This window comes from Mastigoproctus giganteus, chromosome 10 (genome assembly GCF_048544385.1).
Source record: "Mastigoproctus giganteus isolate SK-2022 chromosome 10, ASM4854438v1, whole genome shotgun sequence".
Lineage (NCBI taxonomy): Eukaryota > Metazoa > Arthropoda > Arachnida > Uropygi > Thelyphonidae > Mastigoproctus > Mastigoproctus giganteus.
Window position 1 is genome coordinate 42246783 of NC_143584.1, and position 20576 is coordinate 42267358.

At 38.2% G+C, this 20576-nt stretch overlaps 1 protein-coding gene across 1 annotated transcript in view; it reads left to right on the plus strand.

The window, feature by feature from the left end:
• Positions 1 to 20576, plus strand: part of Zir (dedicator of cytokinesis) — an 869757-nt gene that overhangs the window by 260959 nt on the left and 588222 nt on the right. The window contains 1 exon segment of the mRNA XM_090382918.1: positions 14234 to 14378. Within this exon segment, the coding sequence (XP_090239044.1) occupies positions 14234 to 14378 (145 nt within the window).

Below are 20576 nucleotides of genomic sequence, written 5' to 3' on the forward strand. Positions count from 1 at the left end.
TGTTACTTTCTCTGGTTGCCTCTCGAACATGCTGCTGCAGAAAACAGTCATCCAATAACTTCACAAAAGTCTGACTAGTGTGTGAGTGACCAACCCACAAGTTCCAGTCAGTATTTGGGAAGTTAAAATCCCCCATTATAAGACATTCTGATTTACTGGCCCACTCTATTTCTCTGTACAATTGTTCATTGTACTCATTCAAGTCATTAGGCCTATTCAAGTCATTAGTCACTGATGCTCCTAAAAAAACTTCATAATTACATTTATCATCCTTTGGAAGGCCCACAGTCCAAAGTTTTTTTTTTCCTTTAGAAGCTATAGGATAAAGAAGAATAACAGTTAAGAAGAAGAAACAGAATAACAGTTAATAATGGCTGTTATGTCATTATTTTAGCCATTATATTAATACAATCATGGTCTTCACACAATGTGAAGACCATGACTGTATTCATAGAATGTGAATACAGTCATAAAAACCTTGCATTAACCAACACTTGTAGAACCATTTCATCTGCTTTAGTTGATAGTAAAAGAATATAACAGATCCTCTCAATATCGACATGAATTATGATTGGGATAAAAATAAACAGTCTTAAACCATTTGAACTGTCTTACTTTTTTAACCTCAAGTTACCTCTTACAATCCTCCTTAAATTTTAATAAAACACATCAGAAACTGTTCATTGTGTACCGTGCAAAATATTTTGCATGGTGCACAAAGGACAGTCCGTTAGCATTAGCATTAGTAGAGGCATTTGATGCAAGAAAGCAAGCTTATGCAGCATCAGCCAAAAAAAAATAAAAAAATAAATAAAAAATAACCACTTCCACTTCACCCCTCTATTCGTTCGAAATACCTGTCCAGCTGAGCCTTAAACTTATTTAGGCAATCAACTTCCACGACAAGGGATGGAAGTCTGTTCCACCAACCAACCACCCGCTGGCTAAAGGCAAATTTCCGCACATCTATCCTAAATCTGTCTTTCCTCAATTTGAATTTATGCCCTCTCAGGTGATTATTCTGAGCAAGAGGAAGAATCGCATTAGCATTGACCATGCTCAAACCATTCAAGGCTTTATACACCTCTATCAGATCACCTCGCTGGTGCCTAGTCTGCAGACACTGTAATTTGCAAAACTTAAGCCTTTCTTCGTAAGAGCACCCCTTTGTTCCATTCAGTAATCTTGTTGCCCTTCTCTGTACTTGTTCCAGCAGCTCTACATCCTTCTTGAAATAAGGCCTCCTGGCCTGTATACAGTACTCTAGTTGTGGCCTGACCATTGCCAACAAGGGAATGATCACCTCCTTATCCCTGCTAAAAAAATTCCTATATATCATTGACAATACACCATGAGCTACTTTTGCAGCCCATCTGCACTGCTCAGAGAACTTCATATCTGCCTGCACAACCACCCCCAGGTCCCTTTCATTCTCTACCACTGTCAGTGTAGTACCACAGAGTTGATACATTGTGCAACAGTATCATTGACAAATGTACTTTACATTTGTCATTGTTAAACTTCATTTGCTACCTCTCAGCCCATCTGCTCAACCTTTCCAGATCCTGTTGCAGCAGCAGTGTCAGTAGTGTCCTTGACAACCCTGCCAACCTTTGTGTCGTCTGCAAACGTGGAAATTAAGCTTGATATACCATCATCAATATCATTTATAAATACAGAAAACAATAATGGACCCAATACTGAACCCTGAGGGACTAGACTAATAACATTAGTCCACGATGAGCAGTGTCCATTGATTACCACTCTCTGTCTTCTCCCCCTCAACCAACCATTTATCCATAGCTGCAGTTTGCCTCCAATGACACACTGCTTCAATTTGTGCAGCAGTCTTCCATGTGCAACAGTATCAAAAGCCTTTCTAAGATCCAATTATATAATATCAAAGTTATTCCCTGCATCCTGTTCTTTTGACTTCATCATCACAGGCAAGACTTCCCCTTAACAAAAGCATGCTGTGTCCGAGCTATAACTGAAGTCTTGTCTAGATGATCCTGCAGTGCTTCTTTAACCAGTGCCTCCATTAATTTTCCGGTAACAGAAGTTAAACTCACAGGTCTATAATTACTTGTGTCAGCCTTTGATACTCCTTTGTGAATTGGGGTCACATTTGCACATCTCCAGTCCATTGGTACCTCCCCTGAGCCCAAGGAAGCTCTCATAATTATGGCCAAGGGTTTGCTCACTTCCTTTGCTGCCTCCTTTAATATAACTGGATAGATCCCATTCACCCCAGATGCCTTTGTTGTGTTTATCTTCAACAATTTCTCCTCCACTTTACTCTCAGTTATTACAAAATTCTCTAGCTTACTGCCAGAGTTGAATACACCTCTGACATTCCCCTCGCTGAATAACTACTCATGTGTGAATGTCGATGCAAAATATTCATTTAGTTTGTTAGCTACCTGAGCAGGATCATCATCAGTTGACCCATCGATATCAAGTGGACCAATCTGATTCATCCCCTTCCTTCTAGAGATTACATAAGTAAAGAACTCTTTGCTGTTTTTCTTAGCATCCCTTGCCAAAGATTTCTAGTAATCTGCCTTCGCCTGCCTAACCTCCTTTGTAACTTGGTTACAGATCAACTTATATCTATTATAGGCTTCTGTTTCACATGTTAATTTATATGTATCCTATGCATTTTTCTTCTCTGCCATATGTCTCATTAGTTCATCTGACATCCATTTAGGCCTGATCCTTGAAAAATATTTCTTAGTTGGTATGTAAAGCCTAGTAGCTTCAAAGATAAGTTCTTTGAATGCTTCCCATTTTGAGTTTGCTGTTGGTAACATCATCAGTTGGTCCCACTGTATAGAATTTAAATACTGTCTCAGACCATCGTAGTCACCTTTACGAAAGCAGTAACCCTACCCTTTACCCCTGATGGTAGTTACCTCCTTGAGTAAATCCCACTTCAGCACACTGTGATCACTGCCACCTAATGGTTCCTGTATCTGCAGATTCTTAATGAATGAAAAATCACCACTGATAATCAAATCAAGAGTATTGCTCCCTCTAGTTGCCTCCCGAACATGCTGATTTAGAAAAAAATCATCCAATAAATCCACAAAAGCCTTGCTAGTGTGTGAGTAACCAACCCACAAATTCCAGTCAATATCTGGGAAATTAAAATCGCCCATTATAAGACTCTCTGATTTACTGGCCCACTCTGTTTCCCTGTACAGTTTCTTATTATACTCATCAGAGTCATTAGGCCTATAGCAGACTCCTACTCTCAATTTTGATCCCCGAATGCTTATGTCACACCGAACTGACTCGACACTGCACTGTCCAGCGATGTCAACTGGCTTCACTTCCTTGGATTTTATATGTTTCTTAACTAATAGCATAACCCCTCCTCCCTTTCTATTCTGTCTATCCTTTCTGTAGATGTTGTACTCCCCAAATTCCGGTTCTGCATCCCTTATATCTGTGTGACACCACATCTCTGATATCCCAACAATATCTGCCTTTGATGTTTTGAGCAGTACCTCAAATTCATCAAATTTATTTACCAAACTCGCATACATGCAAGTATACATGCACCTGTTCTTTTTCTTAGCTACCCTAACACAAGATCCCTTGTGTTTTCTTGTACCCCAATGACTCCCAGCAAGTACTCCCAGTACCCCAATGACTCTTGCACTCTTTCTATTTAAGTGTATCCCATCCCTGTAGAAGCAGTCTTTCCTGTTAACAAGCACAGACCAGGCTGAAAAAAAATTCTATCCCTTGAGCCTTGCGCAATCTTTCCAAAGCCGAATTGATCGACACGGCTCTCATCATATACTCCCTCCTATCGTTTCTGGGCAGAATTGCAGACACTTTCAAATTCAACCCTAATTCACGGCTTTTTTTCAATAGTGACCTGTACTTTTTAGCATTAGCATTAGTAGAGGCATTTGATGCAAGAAAGCAAGCTTATGCAGCATCAGCCAAAAAAAAAAAATAAAGTAAAATAAATAAATAAAAAATAACCACTTCCCCTTCACCCCTCTGTTCGTTCGAAATACCTGTCCAGCTGAGCCTTAAACTTATTTAGGCTATCAACTTCCACGACAAGAGATGGAAGTCTGTTCCACCTACCAACCACCCGCTGGCTAAAGGCAAATTTCTGCACATCTATCCTACATCTGACTTTCCTCAATTTGAATATATGCCCTCTCAGGTGATTATTCTGAGCAAGAGGAAGAATCCCATCAGCATTGAGCATGCTCAAACCATTCAAGGCTTTGTACACCTCTATCAGATCACCTCGCTGGTGCCTAGTCTCCAGACACTGCAATTCGCAAAACCTAAGCCTTTCTTCGTAAGAGCACCCCTTTGTTCCATTCACTAATCTTGTTGCCCTTCTCTGTACTCGTTCCAGCAGCTCTACATCCTTCTTGAAATGAGGCCTCCAGGCCTGTATACAGTACTCTAGGTGTGGCCTGACCATTGCCTTATACAAGGGAATAATCACCTCCTTATCCCTGCTAGAAAAATTCCTATATATCATTGACAATACACCATGAGCTACTCTTGCAGCCCGTCTGCACTGCTCAGAGAACTTCATATCTGCCTGCACAACCACCCCCAGGTCCCTTTCATTCTCTACCACTGTCAGTGTAGTAGCACAGAGTTGATACGTTGCTCTGGGGTTGCTGTTTCCCATAGGTAGGAAACAGCAACCCCAGAGGGGTTGCTGTTTCCTATTTGCCACCACTCAGCCCATCTGCTCAACCTTTTGTTGAGCAGATGGGCTGAGTGGTGGCAACCAAAACTGCTGTTTTCTCATTTGCCACCACTCAGCCCATCTGCTCAACCTTTCCAGATCCTGTTGCAGCAGTATAGTGTCAGTAGTGTCCTTGACAACCCTGCCAACCTTCGTATCGTCTGCAATCTTGGACATTAAGCTTGATATACCATCATCAATATCATTTATAAATACAGAAAACAATAAAGGACCCAATACTGAACCCTGAGGGACTCCACTAATAACATTAGTCCACGATGAGCAGTGTCCATTGATTACCACTCTCTGTCTTCTCCCCCTCAACTACCCCTTTATCCATAGCAGCAATTTGCCTCCAATGCCACACTGCTCCAATTTGTGCAGCAGTCTTCCATGTGCAACAGTAATTCCGCCAGTCTCCTACTCTTAATATCATTAGTGGCAACGTGTACAACTATATCACCTTTTGTGCCCTTAAAAGATGATATCCGCTCTACAACATCATCATCCTTTGCCCCTGGCAGACATACCCTGGTCCTGTTCCACCTATACTTTTTACAAAGCATGTTTCCCGTTTCCCTGACAATAGAGTCACCAACAACTACTTGTTCCTTTGGGACCCGTGCATTCTGCCTTGGGGGTTGCCGCTGTGTTGCGCGACGACCAAGTGCAAGCTCTGACATTGATGTGGGCAGCTGAGAGCTTGATGGGCCCCTCAATTTGGTTCCTTCGAGGGCATCCACCCTGTCCTTCAAGCTCTCTCATATAGGCCCATAACAATGCTGAGTTTTCACCTGATTTCCTTACACTCCTTGCATTGCGCACATACAAAGACATTCCCCATTGCAGTATCATGTCCCATGCCTGACTGCTCCACAAAAATCAAGCAAATAGTGCATTTTAAAAGGTTGTGATTCAGAGGGCAACTGCCCCCCTCAGTTCTCCCCTGAGCCACAACCCTTCCATTAATTTGAGCCTTTTGCTTTGCTGCTCTGGTCTGAGTCATGATTTCGATTTAATTTCAATAAAATTTCAATTTCAGTACAGAATTAAAATCCTAAATTTGTATAACACGGTTATAACGCTATATTTATTTTCAGTATCGAATGTTATCTACGAAATCCTTTTATATATCTTCCGTATCAAGTTAAGTATTAATTATTTATTTTTGCTAATTATTTATGTTACGTAATCTAAGTCGTTATATGTATATAGTTAAAAGTATAATTTAATTGACAGTGAAGTTCAACAAGACCAATAGATTTACTGATTAATTGACAATATTATATTATGTACTATACTATACTAGGCTTATGCTATCTGGTTCGAGATATTTTGTATCGCGTAACAATGGCGGCAAATTATGAACGGTAAGTCTACGGACACTTAAGTATCGATTAACTTCCAATTCTCGCTGTCTCAATTCAGAATAAACTATGGATCCTGACTAGCTACTTACAGAAAATAATTTGATATAACAATTGGTTAATAAATCGGCTAAATATGGTTAAAAAAAACCTCTCGTTCAACGGAGCTGTAACTTGTAACACGTGGATTTGATACCCTTACCGATACTAAGTAATACCTACAAAATCTCTATCTAAGTTAAACTTTAACTGCGTATCGTAATTAGGAATATAAAGCTACTCTAGAAAATAAGTTGATATGCCAATTTAAGCTAATAAATCAGAAAATAAATCAGCAAAAACTTCTCTGTTCCAGGAGCGGCAATAAGCTAGGTCTGCACAGGTCTATTGTCAAGTTTACACCCACCTGACCTCAGAGACATGAAGTATACATAAGCCATTACACTTAATAGAAGAATAACATATCTCACTTGAATTCTCCTTAAGGAGCATAATTCTTTACTCTACTATGGCCATCTGATTTCATCTCATTTCTAATTGTGAGTTCCAGGAATATAGATATACACCCTTGATGTCTTTAAAGGTACCAAATCCCTCATGTGTGATGTTCTGACCTGGCTAAGCACTTCACCTAGCACATCCCTGACTGACATCTCTTTTCTGAACTATATTGACTATCAGAAGAAAAACAGCATTGTTTAATCTCTTGATAATCATATAATCATTACTTTTCCATTATCGGTAGCAGCACAATGGGTCTGTATGAACTTAAATCATTCTTCTGTTTGCCATCTAATAACATATTAATGTGAGCCTTTTTCAAGTCTTGTGGGAATACATTTATTTTATTTATTTATTTTTATTTTTATTTTTTTCAGTCAGTCACTCGTAAAGAGAGAAGCAAATCCAATCCAATCTCAATTCCGAAATCTTTTTTAAAACCTCCACTTCTGGTAGATCCTGTCCAGGAGCTGAACCTTTCTTAGTCTTAGATAATACTTAACTCATTTCACTTAAGTGAAATTCATTACTCTGAATTTCACTCAGATAATTTTGATTTTGTTCTCTTATTATTTTTTCAGTGTCTCAGCCTCTTCATCCTGACTGCTACTGTGAAGCATTGTCACAAAAATTTCATTTTCTCTATACTATTCTCCCATTTCATTTTAACAGGTTCATGACCTTTTTGACAATATGATAGATTTGGTCCAACATGAACTTATCTGTAGTGTTCCATATCTCCTCTACAAAACTGTTCTTCTAATTCTCTGATATTGATATACAGGTCTTCTTAAATTAGAGACCTCTGCACTGCATTCTGAACTGTAGAACTCTGCTTCCAGATCTGCCTGTTAGATCCATTAAATAGTAAATCCTGTATTGTTTTAGTTTTCTCACCTGCCAGGCTATTATTCTCCTTATCCCAAAATTCCCCTGTCATTATTTGTTCCAAACGCTTTATGGGTCTATCAACTCGACCCAACCTCAAAGCAGATGCAGTGATGGTCACTTGTGTACCATCCCTCATATACTTTCCATTTTTTTGATTTTGTTTACAAGTGACATAACATTTAGAGTTAAGTCAATAAAAGAAATTCCATTTATTTTATTGATTTAACTTTGAACCTTTAATGAAATGGAATTTCATATAACCATATAAGCTACAAGCCTAATTATCTCAATAAGATCTTTTAGCATTTCACTTTCTGCAAATGTCCGCAAACTACTAATCTTCAGGGTGTCCAAATCTCAGACCATTGCAGTATCTCTAGAATGCAGTTCCATATAGACCTTATCCAAGTTGACCAAACAGTCACTATCCCTTCATTATACTGAAAAGATTTTGCCAAATGCTGCTATTACCTCGATATTAGCAAATTGATAAATTGAGTTTTACCTCGCTTATATAACTCAGTTTACTTATAGGGGTTATTGTTAACTATTTAATCTCAACAATAATATCAGCCTAACAGTCCATAGGCTCCTTGACAAATTTATATACTAAAGAAAGGCCTTTAACAACACTTTTATTCACATACCATACTTGATTATAGGTCCTCACAATTCTCGTCTTCCAATTTTTTAGTTAATAATGACATATAATGACATATAATGAGTCTGGGTGGGAGGTTAGCCTGTGCGGACGTTGCTCCTTAAAGCTCTTGAAACAGAGAAGTTTTTCCTGATTTATTTTCTGCTTTATTAGTTTTAAATTGTCATATTAACTTATTTTCTAGAGTAGCTTTATATTCCTAGTTACGATACTTAGTTTTATGTTTAACTTAGACAGAGATTTTGTAGATATTACATAGTATCGGTAACGGTATCAAATCCACATGTCACAAATTGAACGAGAGGTCTTTTTTTTTTAACCAAATTTAGTCGATTTATTAACCAATTGTTATATCAAATTATCTTCTATAAGTAGATTATAGACCTAGTTAGGATCCTTAGTTTATTCTAAATTGAGATAGCGAGATTTGAAAGCTAATCAATACTTACGAGTCCGTAGAAATACCGTTCGTGAATTCCCGCCATTTTTACATGATAGCATAAGCTTAGTGTAGTATAGTGCATAATATAATATTGTCAATTAATCAGTAAATCTATTAATCTTGATAAACTTTATTGTCAATTAAATTGTATTTTTAACTCTATATATATATAACGACTTAATCGTAACAAATAATTAATACATAACTATAGTGGTACACGTGATACGGAAGTTGTATACAGGGAACTCGTAGAAAACACTAGATACCGAAAAAATATATATATATAACATAACTGTTTTGGGATATAACTTAAGGATTTAATTTTTGTTTTGAATTTTATTGAATTAAATCGGAATCATGACTCTGACCAGAGCAGCAAAGCAAAAGGCTCAAGCTAATGGGAGTGCTGTGGTTCAGGGGAGAACTGAGGGGGGGCAGTTGCCCTCTGAATCACAGTCTTTTAAAATGCACTGTTTGCTTGATGTTTGCGGAGCAGTCGGGTACGGGACATGATACTGCCAAGGGGGATGTCTTTGTGTGTGCACGATGTAAGGAGTGCAAGGAAATCAGGCGACAACTCAGTGTTGTTATGGGCCTTTATGAGAGCTTGAAGGACAGGGTGGATGCCCTCGAAGGAAATAAATTGAGGGGCCCATCAAGCTCTCAGCTGCCCACATCAACGCCAGAGCTTGCACTTGGTCATCAGGCAACACAGAGGCAGCCCCCTAGGCAGAATGCGCTGGTCCCACAGGAACTAGTAGTTGTTGGTGACTCTATTGTCAGGGAAACGGGGAACATGCTTTGTAAAAAGGATAGGTGGAATAGGACCAGGGTATGTCTGCCAGGGGCAAAGGTTGATGACGTTGTAGAGCGGATATCATCTTTTAAGGGCACAAAAGGTGATATAGTTGTACACGTTGGCACTAATGATATTAAGAGTAGGAGACCGGCGGAATTACTTAGCAAGTACAGGTCACTGTTGAAAAAAAGCCGTGAATTAGGGTTGAACTTGAAAGTGTCTGCAATTCTGCCCAGACACGATAGGAGGGAGTATATGATGAGAGCCTTGCCGATCAATTCGGCCCTGGAGGGATTGTGCAAGGCTCAAGGGGTAGAATTTTTTTCAGCCTGGACTGTACTTGTTAACAGGAGAGATTGCTTCTACAGGGATGGGATACACTTAAATAGAAAGGGTGCAAGAATATTTGCTGATGCTGTCGAGGCAGTGTTAGGTGGGTCGGAAAACTGCTAGTTGGGGGGGGATACAAGGACTAATAGATTAACAGTAGCCACTGGCAGAGGTGGAAGTGATTCTTGCACTGCTTCTATTGAAATGAGCAGAAGCCTGGAAAACAAGATGCAGGATATTTCAGAGACTGCTGGTAGTCATTGCGGTACAAGCAAACACATGGGTTGTGTTAGGGTAGCTAAGAATAGAAACAGGTGCATGTATACCTGCGTGTACACCAATGCTAGGAGTTTGGTAAATAAATTTGATGAATTTGAGGTATTGCTCAAAACATCAAAGGCAGATATTATTGGGATATCAGAGACGTGGTGTCACACAGATATAAGTAATGCGGAACTGGAATTTGGGGAATACAATGTGTATAGAAAGGATAGACAGGACAGGAGGGGAGGAGGGGTTATGCTATTAATTAAGAAACACATAAAGTCCAAGGAAGTGAAGCCAGTCGACATCGATGGACAGGGCAATGTCGAGTCAGTCTGGTGTGACATAAGCATAGGGAAATCAAAATTGAGAGTAGGAGTGTGCTATAGGCCTAATGACTCTGATGAGTATAATAAGATATTGTACAGGGAAATAGAGTGGGCCAGTAAATCAGAGAGTCTTATAATGGGGGATTTCCCAGATATTGACTGGAATTTGTGGATTGGTCACTCGCACACTAGCAAGGCTTTTGTGGATTTATTGGATGATTGTTTTCTACATCAACATGTTCGTGAGGCAACAAGAGGAAGCAATACTCTTGATCTGTTTATCAGTAGTGATTCTTCATGCATTAAGAATCTGCAGATAAATGAACCACTAGGTGGCAGTGATCACAGTGTGTTGAAGTGGGATTTACTCAAGGAGGTAACTACCATCAGAGGTAAAGGGAAGGGTTTTTGTTTTCGTAAAGGCGACTATGATGGTCTGAGACAGTATTTAAATTCTATACAGTGGGACCAACTGATGATGTTACCAACAGCAAACTCAAAATCGGAAGCATTCAAGGAACTAATCTTGGAGGCTACCAGGCTTTACATACCAACTAAGAAATATTGTTCAAGGTTTAGGCCTAAATGGTTGTCAGATGAATTAATGAGACATGTGGCAGAGAAGAAAAATGCATGGGATATGTACAAATTAATGGGTGACATGGAAGCCTATGATAGATATAAGTTGGTCTGTAACCAAGTCACAAAGGAGATTAGGCAGGCAAAGGCAGACTACGAAAAATCCTTGGCAAAGGATGCAAAGAAAAACAGAAAAGAGTTCTTTACATATTTGAACTCGAGAAGGAAAGGGATGAATCAGATTGGTCCACTGGATATTGATGGTTCAACAGTTGAGGATCCTGCTCAGGTGGCTAACAATCTGAACGAGTATTTTGCATCTACATTCACGCATGAGGAGTTATTCAGGAAGGAGAATGATGTAGGTAAAGTAAACATTGGCAGTGAGCTGGATGATTTTGTAATAACTGAGAGGAAAGTGGAGGAGAGATTGTTGAGGATAAACATAAAAAAGGCACCTGGGGTGGATGGGATCTATCCAGTTATATTAAAGGAGGCAGCAAAGGAAGTATGCAAACCCCTAGCCATAATTATGAGAGCTTCTTTGGACTCAGGGGAGGTACCCATAGACTGGAGACGTGCTAATGTAACCCCAATTCACAAAGCAGGATCAAAGGCTGACACAAGTAATTATAGACATGTTAGTTTAACTTCTGTTCCAGGTAAATTAATGGAGGCACTGGTTAAAGAAGCACTGCAGGATCATCTAGACAAGAATTCAGTTATAGCTCAGACGCAGCATGGTTTTGTTAAGGGCAGGTCTTGCCTGACCAATTTGATTGGATACTATGATGTAGTCAGAAAAGAACTGGATGCAGGGAATAACTTTGATATTATATATTTGGATCTTAGAAAGGCTTTTGATACTGTTGCACATGGAAGACTGCTGCACAAATTGGAGCAGTGTGGCATTGGAGGCAAATTGCTGCTATGGATAAGGGGTTGGTTGAGTGGCAGAAGACAGAGAGTGGTAATCAATGGACACTGCTCAACGTGGACTAATGTTATTAGTGGAGTTCCTCAAGGTTCAGTGTTGGGTCCGTTGTTGTTTTCGGTGTTTAAGAATGATATTGATGATGGGATATCAAGTTTAATGTCCAAGTTTGCAGATGATACAAAGGTTGGCAGGGTCGTTAAGGACACTACTGACGCTATGCTGCTGCAACAGGATCTGGAAAGGTTGAACAGATGGGCTGAGAGGTGGCAAATGAAGTTTAACATTGACAAATGTAAAGTACTACATATGGGAAACAGTAACCCCAGAGCAACGTATCAACTCTGCGGTACTACACTGACAGTGGTGGAGAATGAAAAGGACCTGGGGGTAATTGTGCAGGCAGATATGAAGTTCTCTGAGCAGTGCCGACGAGCTGCAAGAGTAGCTCATGGTGTGTTGTCAATGATATACAGGAATTTTTCTAGCAGGGATAAGGAGGTGATTATTCCCTTGTATAAGGCAATGGTTAGGCCACATCTTGAGTATTGTATACAGGTCTGGAGGCCTCATTTTAAGAAGGATGTAGAACTGCTGGAACGGGTACAGAGAAGGGCAACAAGATTAGTGAATGGAACAAAGGGTTGCTCTTACGAAGAAAGGCTTAAGTTTTGCAAATTACAGAGTCTGGAGACTAGGCACCGGCGAGGTGATCTGATAGAGGTGTATAAGGCTTTGAATGGTTTGAGCATGCTCAATGCCAATGGGATTCTTCATCTTGCTCAGAATAATCACCTCAGAGGGCATAAATTCAAATTGAGGAAGGACGGATGTCGGATAGATGTGCAGAAATTTGCCTTTGGCCAGCGGGTGGTTGGTTGGTGGAACCGACTTCCATCACTTGTTGTAGAAGTTGATAGCGTAAACAAATTTAAAGCTCAACTGGACAGGTATTTGGAACGAACAGATGGGTGAAATGGGAGTGGGGTTTTTTTTTTTTTTTTTGGCTGATGCTGAATAAGCTTACTTTCTTGCATCATATGCCTCTACTAATGCTAATGCTAATATCAATAAAGATTGTAATCTCCAACTATTGATTTGTAATACTTCTATAATTTCCAACCTTTCAGGTATTATTATTGATCTGTTTTCATTCATTTTCATTATTCATTTATATTCAACTCATAGTTTTTCTTATGCTTACTGTTTGGTCAATTTGCTTCATATACAGAGATGAATATTCGAGAATATTCGGGCAAATTTTTATTTATAAAGTCATGATTCTTCTTTGTGCAAAACCTGCTTAATTTCTCTTTTTAATAATATATGACACTTGTCTAAAAGATAAACACCTATGACAATTGTCATTAAGACTATATCCTTAAACTTTTAGGACATCCAAGTAATGTAAATCTTCACTTTGCCATAATAGTAATATTTATGGCAAAACCTCAGGTCTGTTTTCTAGGTGTGACTAAAACTAGTTTTCTCACACACCTGAGGCTTCTGCTCTAACCTCTACTCTCTAATGTTATTTATCTCCTGTTGCTTGACGTTTTTACTGTAAATATTTATTTGAGCCTGCTGTTTGTTAATAGCAATCTCTGCATTCTGGTTGATCCTTTATCTAATACAGTTCCTTGTACAAAAATGAAGCGAGGACTTATGCTTACTGATGTTAATTGTGTTTCATTCACAGATCATGCAAGAGGTTAATTGTTTATATGTTTATAGCAAAACCTCTATCCTAGTGATGATTTTTGAAACTGATTTTTCCTGTAATTCACTTTCTTCTTGCAAAGATCATAACAACCAAATTTGTTTGCAGTTTCTCCCTTAGATTGTAAGTTTTGGATTGAGTATACAGTTTAAAAACTCACTATGTAATGAGCAAAATGGAAATTTTAAGTTTTGCTATAATATAAAACCAAAAAAATCAAACCGCCACCAAAATATACCAGAACATCTTCTCCCAGAAAATGCAGTTTATTACCAAAGCAGGAATTGCTATTAATCACTGGCTTCTAGCTAACTTTAAGTACTGCCTTGTAACCATTTCCTCTCTAATTACTTAAATAAAAATCTTATATTTTAGTACCGTTTATTTAGTGAACTAGCCTGGATAGGTGACCACCATTTATTATATTTTTTCTATGGGAAATACATTCTGGGTTCAAAAAAAACAAAAGTGACAACCCTGGTTAAATGGTGGGCATACAATTATAGTTTTCTAAAATTGTATAGATTAATGTAAAACTTCACTCAAGCTTATTTTTATATTTTTTCATTCTGTTAGTTTGTGTGATTTGATTGATAGAATAATGTTGACATTACACTTTTGGTTATCTAGGCATTTTATTGCCTCTTTCATGCCTTATTTCATATGTTTTCTTTTAAACAGATGTCCAGACTTTTATGATGAGATTAAAATAAAGCTTCCTTCACATCTAACTGATCAACATCATCTCTTTTTTACATTTTATCACATAAGTTGCCAAAGGAAGCTTGAACAGCAAACACCCCTTGAAGTACCAGTTGGCTATACGGTAAGTTAAAAGAAAAAAAGTTAATATCTCTCTTTTTTTATTATTATTTTTTAATGATGTCTAGTGTTAACTCAGATCCCTGGATGGCTGTATATCATAAAATCTCAAAAATCTGGTTATCAGTAGTGACTGTTGTTGTTGTTATTTGGTTTTTAGGAGCATTAGCAACTAAGGCCATATTGCTCCGAGGATATGCGGTGGTCATTCCTCTGACCTTTCCGCATCCTCCGTATTTGGTGGTCACGGGCTCGAACCCCAGTCTAATCAAGAAGCATGTGTTACGCACTGCCGCTCCTGCCCAACTGGCTATGGAGGTGCCATTAGTGACTGCTTACCTAGTTTGAAGCATAATAACTCTAGATTTCATGAATTAAATTATCCAGATAGAGGAACCACTAAGTGGCAGTGATCATAATTTATTGCTGTAGGATCTACTTAAAGATAATGTCAAGAATAATGGGAAGGGAATTTAGTTTTGCAAAGGTGACTGCAGTAGTCGTAGACAATTTTTAAATTCTTTTCATCAGTGGGAACAACTGATGATGTTATCAACCTCAAATTCTAAATGGGAAACATTCAGAGAAATAATCATGCAAGCTACTAGTTTTTTTTCTACCAACTAAGAGATATTGTTCAAGGTTTAGACCTAAATGGATGTCAGATGAACTGATGAAATTAGTAGAAGAGAATAAAATGCATGGGGGTGATTATAAATTAGCAGGAGAAGTACAAACTATTCTGAAATCAGGTAATTAAGGGAGAATTAAGGAAGCAGATGTCCATTATGAGAAGGCTTTGGCTAAGAATATGAAGAAAAGTGGCATCTCCGTAGCCAGATGGGCAGGAGCAGCAATATGGCCTTAGTTGCTAATGCTCCTAAAAACCAAATAACAAACAACAAACAGCGAAGAAAAATAGTGTACAACAAAGAATTTTTTGCTTACTTTGCACACTAGAAGGAAAAGAAATGGACCACATTGGTTCACTAAATATGAATGGCATAACGATTCATGATCCTGTTCAGAATGCTGACAAGCTAAATAAATAATTTACATTTACATTCACCAGCAAAGAAGCTATTAAGGATGGAAATATTAGAATTATACCAATTTATACCCTGGTTCCAAATAATTTTGTGATCCAACTATATTAAAAGAATCAACAAAAGAGGTAACTAAGCAAGCCTTTAGATATAATTGTGAGAGCATGCTTAGATTCAGGGTATGATCCCATATGTTGGAGATGTGCAAATATATCCCCAATTCACAAAGAGGATCAGTGGGTGAAGTGCATAATTTCAGACCTGTAAGCTTGACTGTTCCAGGGAAAATAGTGGAGTAATTAGTTAAAGAAGTAATGCAGAATCATCCAGACAGGAATGTAGGCAGTGTATTATGGATTTGTTAAGGGGCAATCTTACTAATCTGATCAGTTAGTAGGATGTAATAACAAAGGAACTGGAGATAAAAAATAATTTTGACATCATATGTTTAGATTTTAGAAACTATTGGATAAAGATTTGGTTGAGTGAGAAAAGACAGTGCCTATCATTTGGCCCTGCTCTTCTTGAACTAATATAAATAGTGGAGCCCCCTAACAGGGTTTAGTGATGAGCCCTTTGTTGCTTTGAATATTTATTAATGATATTAATGAAGGCATATCAGACTTAATGTCTGAGTTTGCAGATGATACAATGGTTGAGAGGGTGGTCAATGACAGTAATCAGGTTATGCTACTGCAACAAAATTAGGCTTACAATTGGCAATTGAATTTAATATTAACTCAAATGCATATGAGTACCAGTAAACCTAGAATAAGATACCAACTATGTATGGAGAATGAAAACTAGCTGGAGGTAATTGTGCAGTCAGACATGAAGTTCTCTGGCTAGTATAGATGGGCTGTTCGTTGAGGGGGGGGGGGTATATTAGGTCTTGTCAATGATATACAGGATTTTTGCTAACTATAATAAGCAGAAAATTATTTGAACAAATTAGTGCATAGCTTCTTGTTAGTTCATGGTAAATCACCGAAGTAGGTGAAATGGCATCATTTTTGTTATTTTTCATATTGTGAATGGCTTCGCAGCAAGTTGCCCCAATATTGCACTACCTCAAGTAAGCAATGCTTCACCAGTGGAGTAAACTAACGTTACTTAATCTCGGCGGATACCACCGAGATTGAGCGCTGTTTCAGGACTTTTTGGCCTCTCATCAGTGGGAAAGTAGGCACCCTGGTGTTACAATAAGTGATGACCCAGTTATGAAGTTTAACTCCACAGTATGAGAGATGCCAGTGGTGTGCAACAGTATAGACTAAAATGGTTTTAGGGCTAAAAGCCTCAGACTACAGAAAATTCACTAATCGAACAATATCATGTTAGTTCATAGTAAATCACTGAAGTAAGTGAAATGGCATCATTTTTGTTATATCTCATATTGTGAATGGCTTCGCAACATGTCCCAATATTGCACTACCTCAAATAAACAATGCTTCCCCAGTGGAGAAAACTAACGTTACTTATTCTTTGTAGACACCACCACCCAGATGGCACAGTTTCAAGGCTTTTTGGTTGTCACTTATTGTAACTCCAGGATACCTACCTGCACACCGATCAGAGGCCAAAAAGCCTCTGATGGTATCCGCCGAGAAGACTTTACATCAGTCTTTACTGATGAAAGACGATTCATGCTGAGAAGAGGCTGAGCCATATGAAATTAGTGATCTCATAATTACAGATGATTGTTTTTTAAAAAAAAACTTTTGATCATTAAGGCAAGTAAGGCTTCTGGTGTTGATGGCATTTTCCTTGTAGTTTTGAGGGAGAGTGCAAGGGAGTGTATTGAACCATTGAGGTTAATTATGAGCACATCTTCGGACTCAAAGAAGGTTCCTTTGGATTGGAGAAGTGCCAATGTATTGCCAGTACATAAAAGTGATTCTAAGTGTTAAGCTGGTAACTACAGACCGGTTAGTCTGATGTCAGTAGTAGGAAAAATCTTAGAGGTAATGATTAATAGTACAGGTCTGGAGGCCTCATTTCAAGAGGGATGTAGAGCTGCTGGAACGAGTACAGAGAAGGGCAACAAGATTAGTGAATGGAACAAAGGGGTGCTCTTACGAAGAAAGGCTTAAGTTTTGCAAATTACAGTGTCTGGAGACTAGGCACCAGCGAGGTGATCTGATAGAGGTGTATAAAGCCTTGAATGGTTTAAGCATGCTCAATGCTGATGGGATTCTTCCTCTAGCTCAGAAAAATCACCTGAGAGGGCATAAATTCAAATTGAGGAAAGACAGATGTAGGATAGACGTGCGGAAATTTGCCTTGAGCCAGCGGGTGGTTGGTTGATTGGTTGGTGGAACAGACTTCCATCCCTTGTGGTGGAGGTTGATAGCCTAAATAAGTTTAAGGCTCAGCTGGACAGGTATTTCGAATGAACAGAGGGGTGAAGTGGAAGTGGGGTTTTTTTTTTTTTTTTTGGCTGATGCTGCATAAGCTTGCTTTCTTGCATCAAATGCCTCTACTAATGCTATTGCTAATCAAAGGACATTTAGATTGATATGTTATTCTGAAGGACACAAAACTTGGCTTTGTTAAGGGTAAATCATGCTTAACTAACTTAGGCTATTTTGACACAGTTACTCATTTACTCAGCTAGATTTAGGAAATAATTTCAACATAGTTTATTTGGATTTTAGCAAAGCAGTTGACCTGGACCCTCACGAGAGGTTACTGTATAGGCGTGAACAGGTTGGGATTACTGGTAGGATTCTAAGATGTATTGCTGGTTGGCTGCAGGGCAGATGGCAGAGGGTTGTGATTAATGGATATTCTTCAGATTGGTGTAAAGTCAGGAATGGGGTCCATCAAGGATTGGCTCTTAGACTACTGTTGTTTCTCATTTTCATAAATAATATCAATGAAGGGATATGAGGTGTGATGTCAAAATTTGCAAATGATGTAAAGATTGGTTGAGTCATTAATGATCATTGCCAAGCAGCACTCCTTCAGGGTGACTTGAACAGATTTCAGAGATGGTTTGAGAAGTGACAGCTATATTTTAATGGGGAATAGAAATCCACAAATAAATTATACACACAATTTGTTTCGGGCAATAGCCTCAGGTTACGAAGAAGTTAACTAATGTATAGGTTTGTGCTATTGCATCATGTTTATACGTAGCCAACTACTAAGTAGTTACAAAATTGGTATCATTTAAGTATATCTAACTTTAAGATATACTTAAATGATGCCAATATTGTAACTACTTATTAGTTGGCTACGTATAAACATGGTGCTGTAGCATAAACCTGTACTTTAATAAATTATACACTTGGTGGGGTTGAATTAAAAAAAAAGTGCAGGCGGAAAGGAATCAGGGAGTTAGAATATGGGAAGACATGAAGTTTTCTAAACGGTGTAAACAGGCATCCAGGAAAGCCCATGGTGTCCTATCGATGATTTATCAAATGTTATCCAGTAGATTGAGGTCATAATTCTACTGTATAAAGCAATTTTAAAACCACTTTTGGAATACTGTATTCAATTATGGAGAACTCATCTGAAAAAAAGACATTGCGCTTCTTGGAGGGTCAAAGACAGGCAACTCAAATGGTGAGATTGGCAGAAGGACGATCATATAGGGAAAGACTCGGATGATGTGGGCTACAGCGCTTGGCAACCAGGTGACCTGATTGAAGTTTACAAGGTGGAATTCTCAGGAGGAATGAAGGTGGAATTCTCACTGTTATAAAAAATTTCAGAACTAGGGGTCATAAATTTAAATTACAGGGCTTGTGATTTAGATTAGATTATAAAAAGTTTTCTTTTAGATAGCGAGTCGTTAATTGCTAGAATAAATTAATCTCGCAGGTAGTTGAGGCTGACTGTTTGAATAAATTCGAAGGTCAACTGGATACATACCTGTGTGAGGAGAGGAGCATATAATTTGTGGGTTTTTTGGTTTTTTCCATTCAGCAAAAGCCTGTGGCTTCCTTGCACATATGCCAAATACTGTTATTATTACATTAAGTGGAAGACAAGGAATCAGCAGGTTATCTCCATGTGAGATAGTCTAAAGACGGAATATTAGGATACACAATGTCCTTCTTACTCTTTTTATTGTATCCCCTCTACATTAACTAACCAAAGTAACAGTCATCAGAGTGGTGTGTAGGTACCCAACAAATCATGAGAATTGCAAATGGCATAAACTTCCTTTTACCAGTTTTCCACAATCTTAATGCTTCAACACAGGTTCAGCAAATTTTATGTGGAGCCTATTGTTTATCTTAATTACCAAGTTTCACTCTAAAATAAGCACAAAGCACATTTTTTACAAATTATGTACTATATCTTGTCTTTGCTTGATGACTACCTAACTTCCACAAATAAAACAAAATAAATTCAGATTGTTCAAATACTTGCATGAAGACATTTTACTCACTTTCTTCTCAGCACAAGTTTGACATAATAACCTCAAAAATAAACTGAGCTCACATTGATAAACACTGCTGCATGGCGCTCGCTCTCAAGGAAAAGAAACAAATGATTGGAGATACTGTTATCAACATGTGAAGATTTAGTGTACAAATTCCCAGCATTTACTCCTAACTTAGTACATTCAATAATACAACTCTTGACATCAACTTAATGATTTGTAAAAAAAATGTGATAGAAAATACGAATAACATTTCAATGTTGAAATATTTATGCTTCACACCAACCAATTTAAATAAAATAAAATAAAATGTAAGTTTATTTACAATTAAAATATATATATTATGACAGAAATGGAAGTTAAAATAAAAGCCTTAAAAGCTTTAAAATACATGAATGAAGTAAAACTAATAAAAACAGATGTATTTACAATAAATATAAAATGACTGTGACCGAAGTTAAAATAATAAAATAGTAATAAAAGCGCTAAAAACTGTAGTTTTCGGAGACGACAGACTCCTTTCTCAACAGTGTGCTTCTGTTGTACGACAACCTCCTTAAATAGCAGGCTCACGGCACTCGTCACAAGGTTCCACAGGAATATAGTTGGAATTTCCCACCTGCGTGCTGGAACCGGAAATGGCTCGGGAGTGCGCCAATAAAAACCGATCATCTCGTTCAAGAACGACGGCTTCAAGAAGGGGATGTATGCGAACACCCCTATCCCTGTTAATAGTGTTACCTCTAGCCGCCTCAAT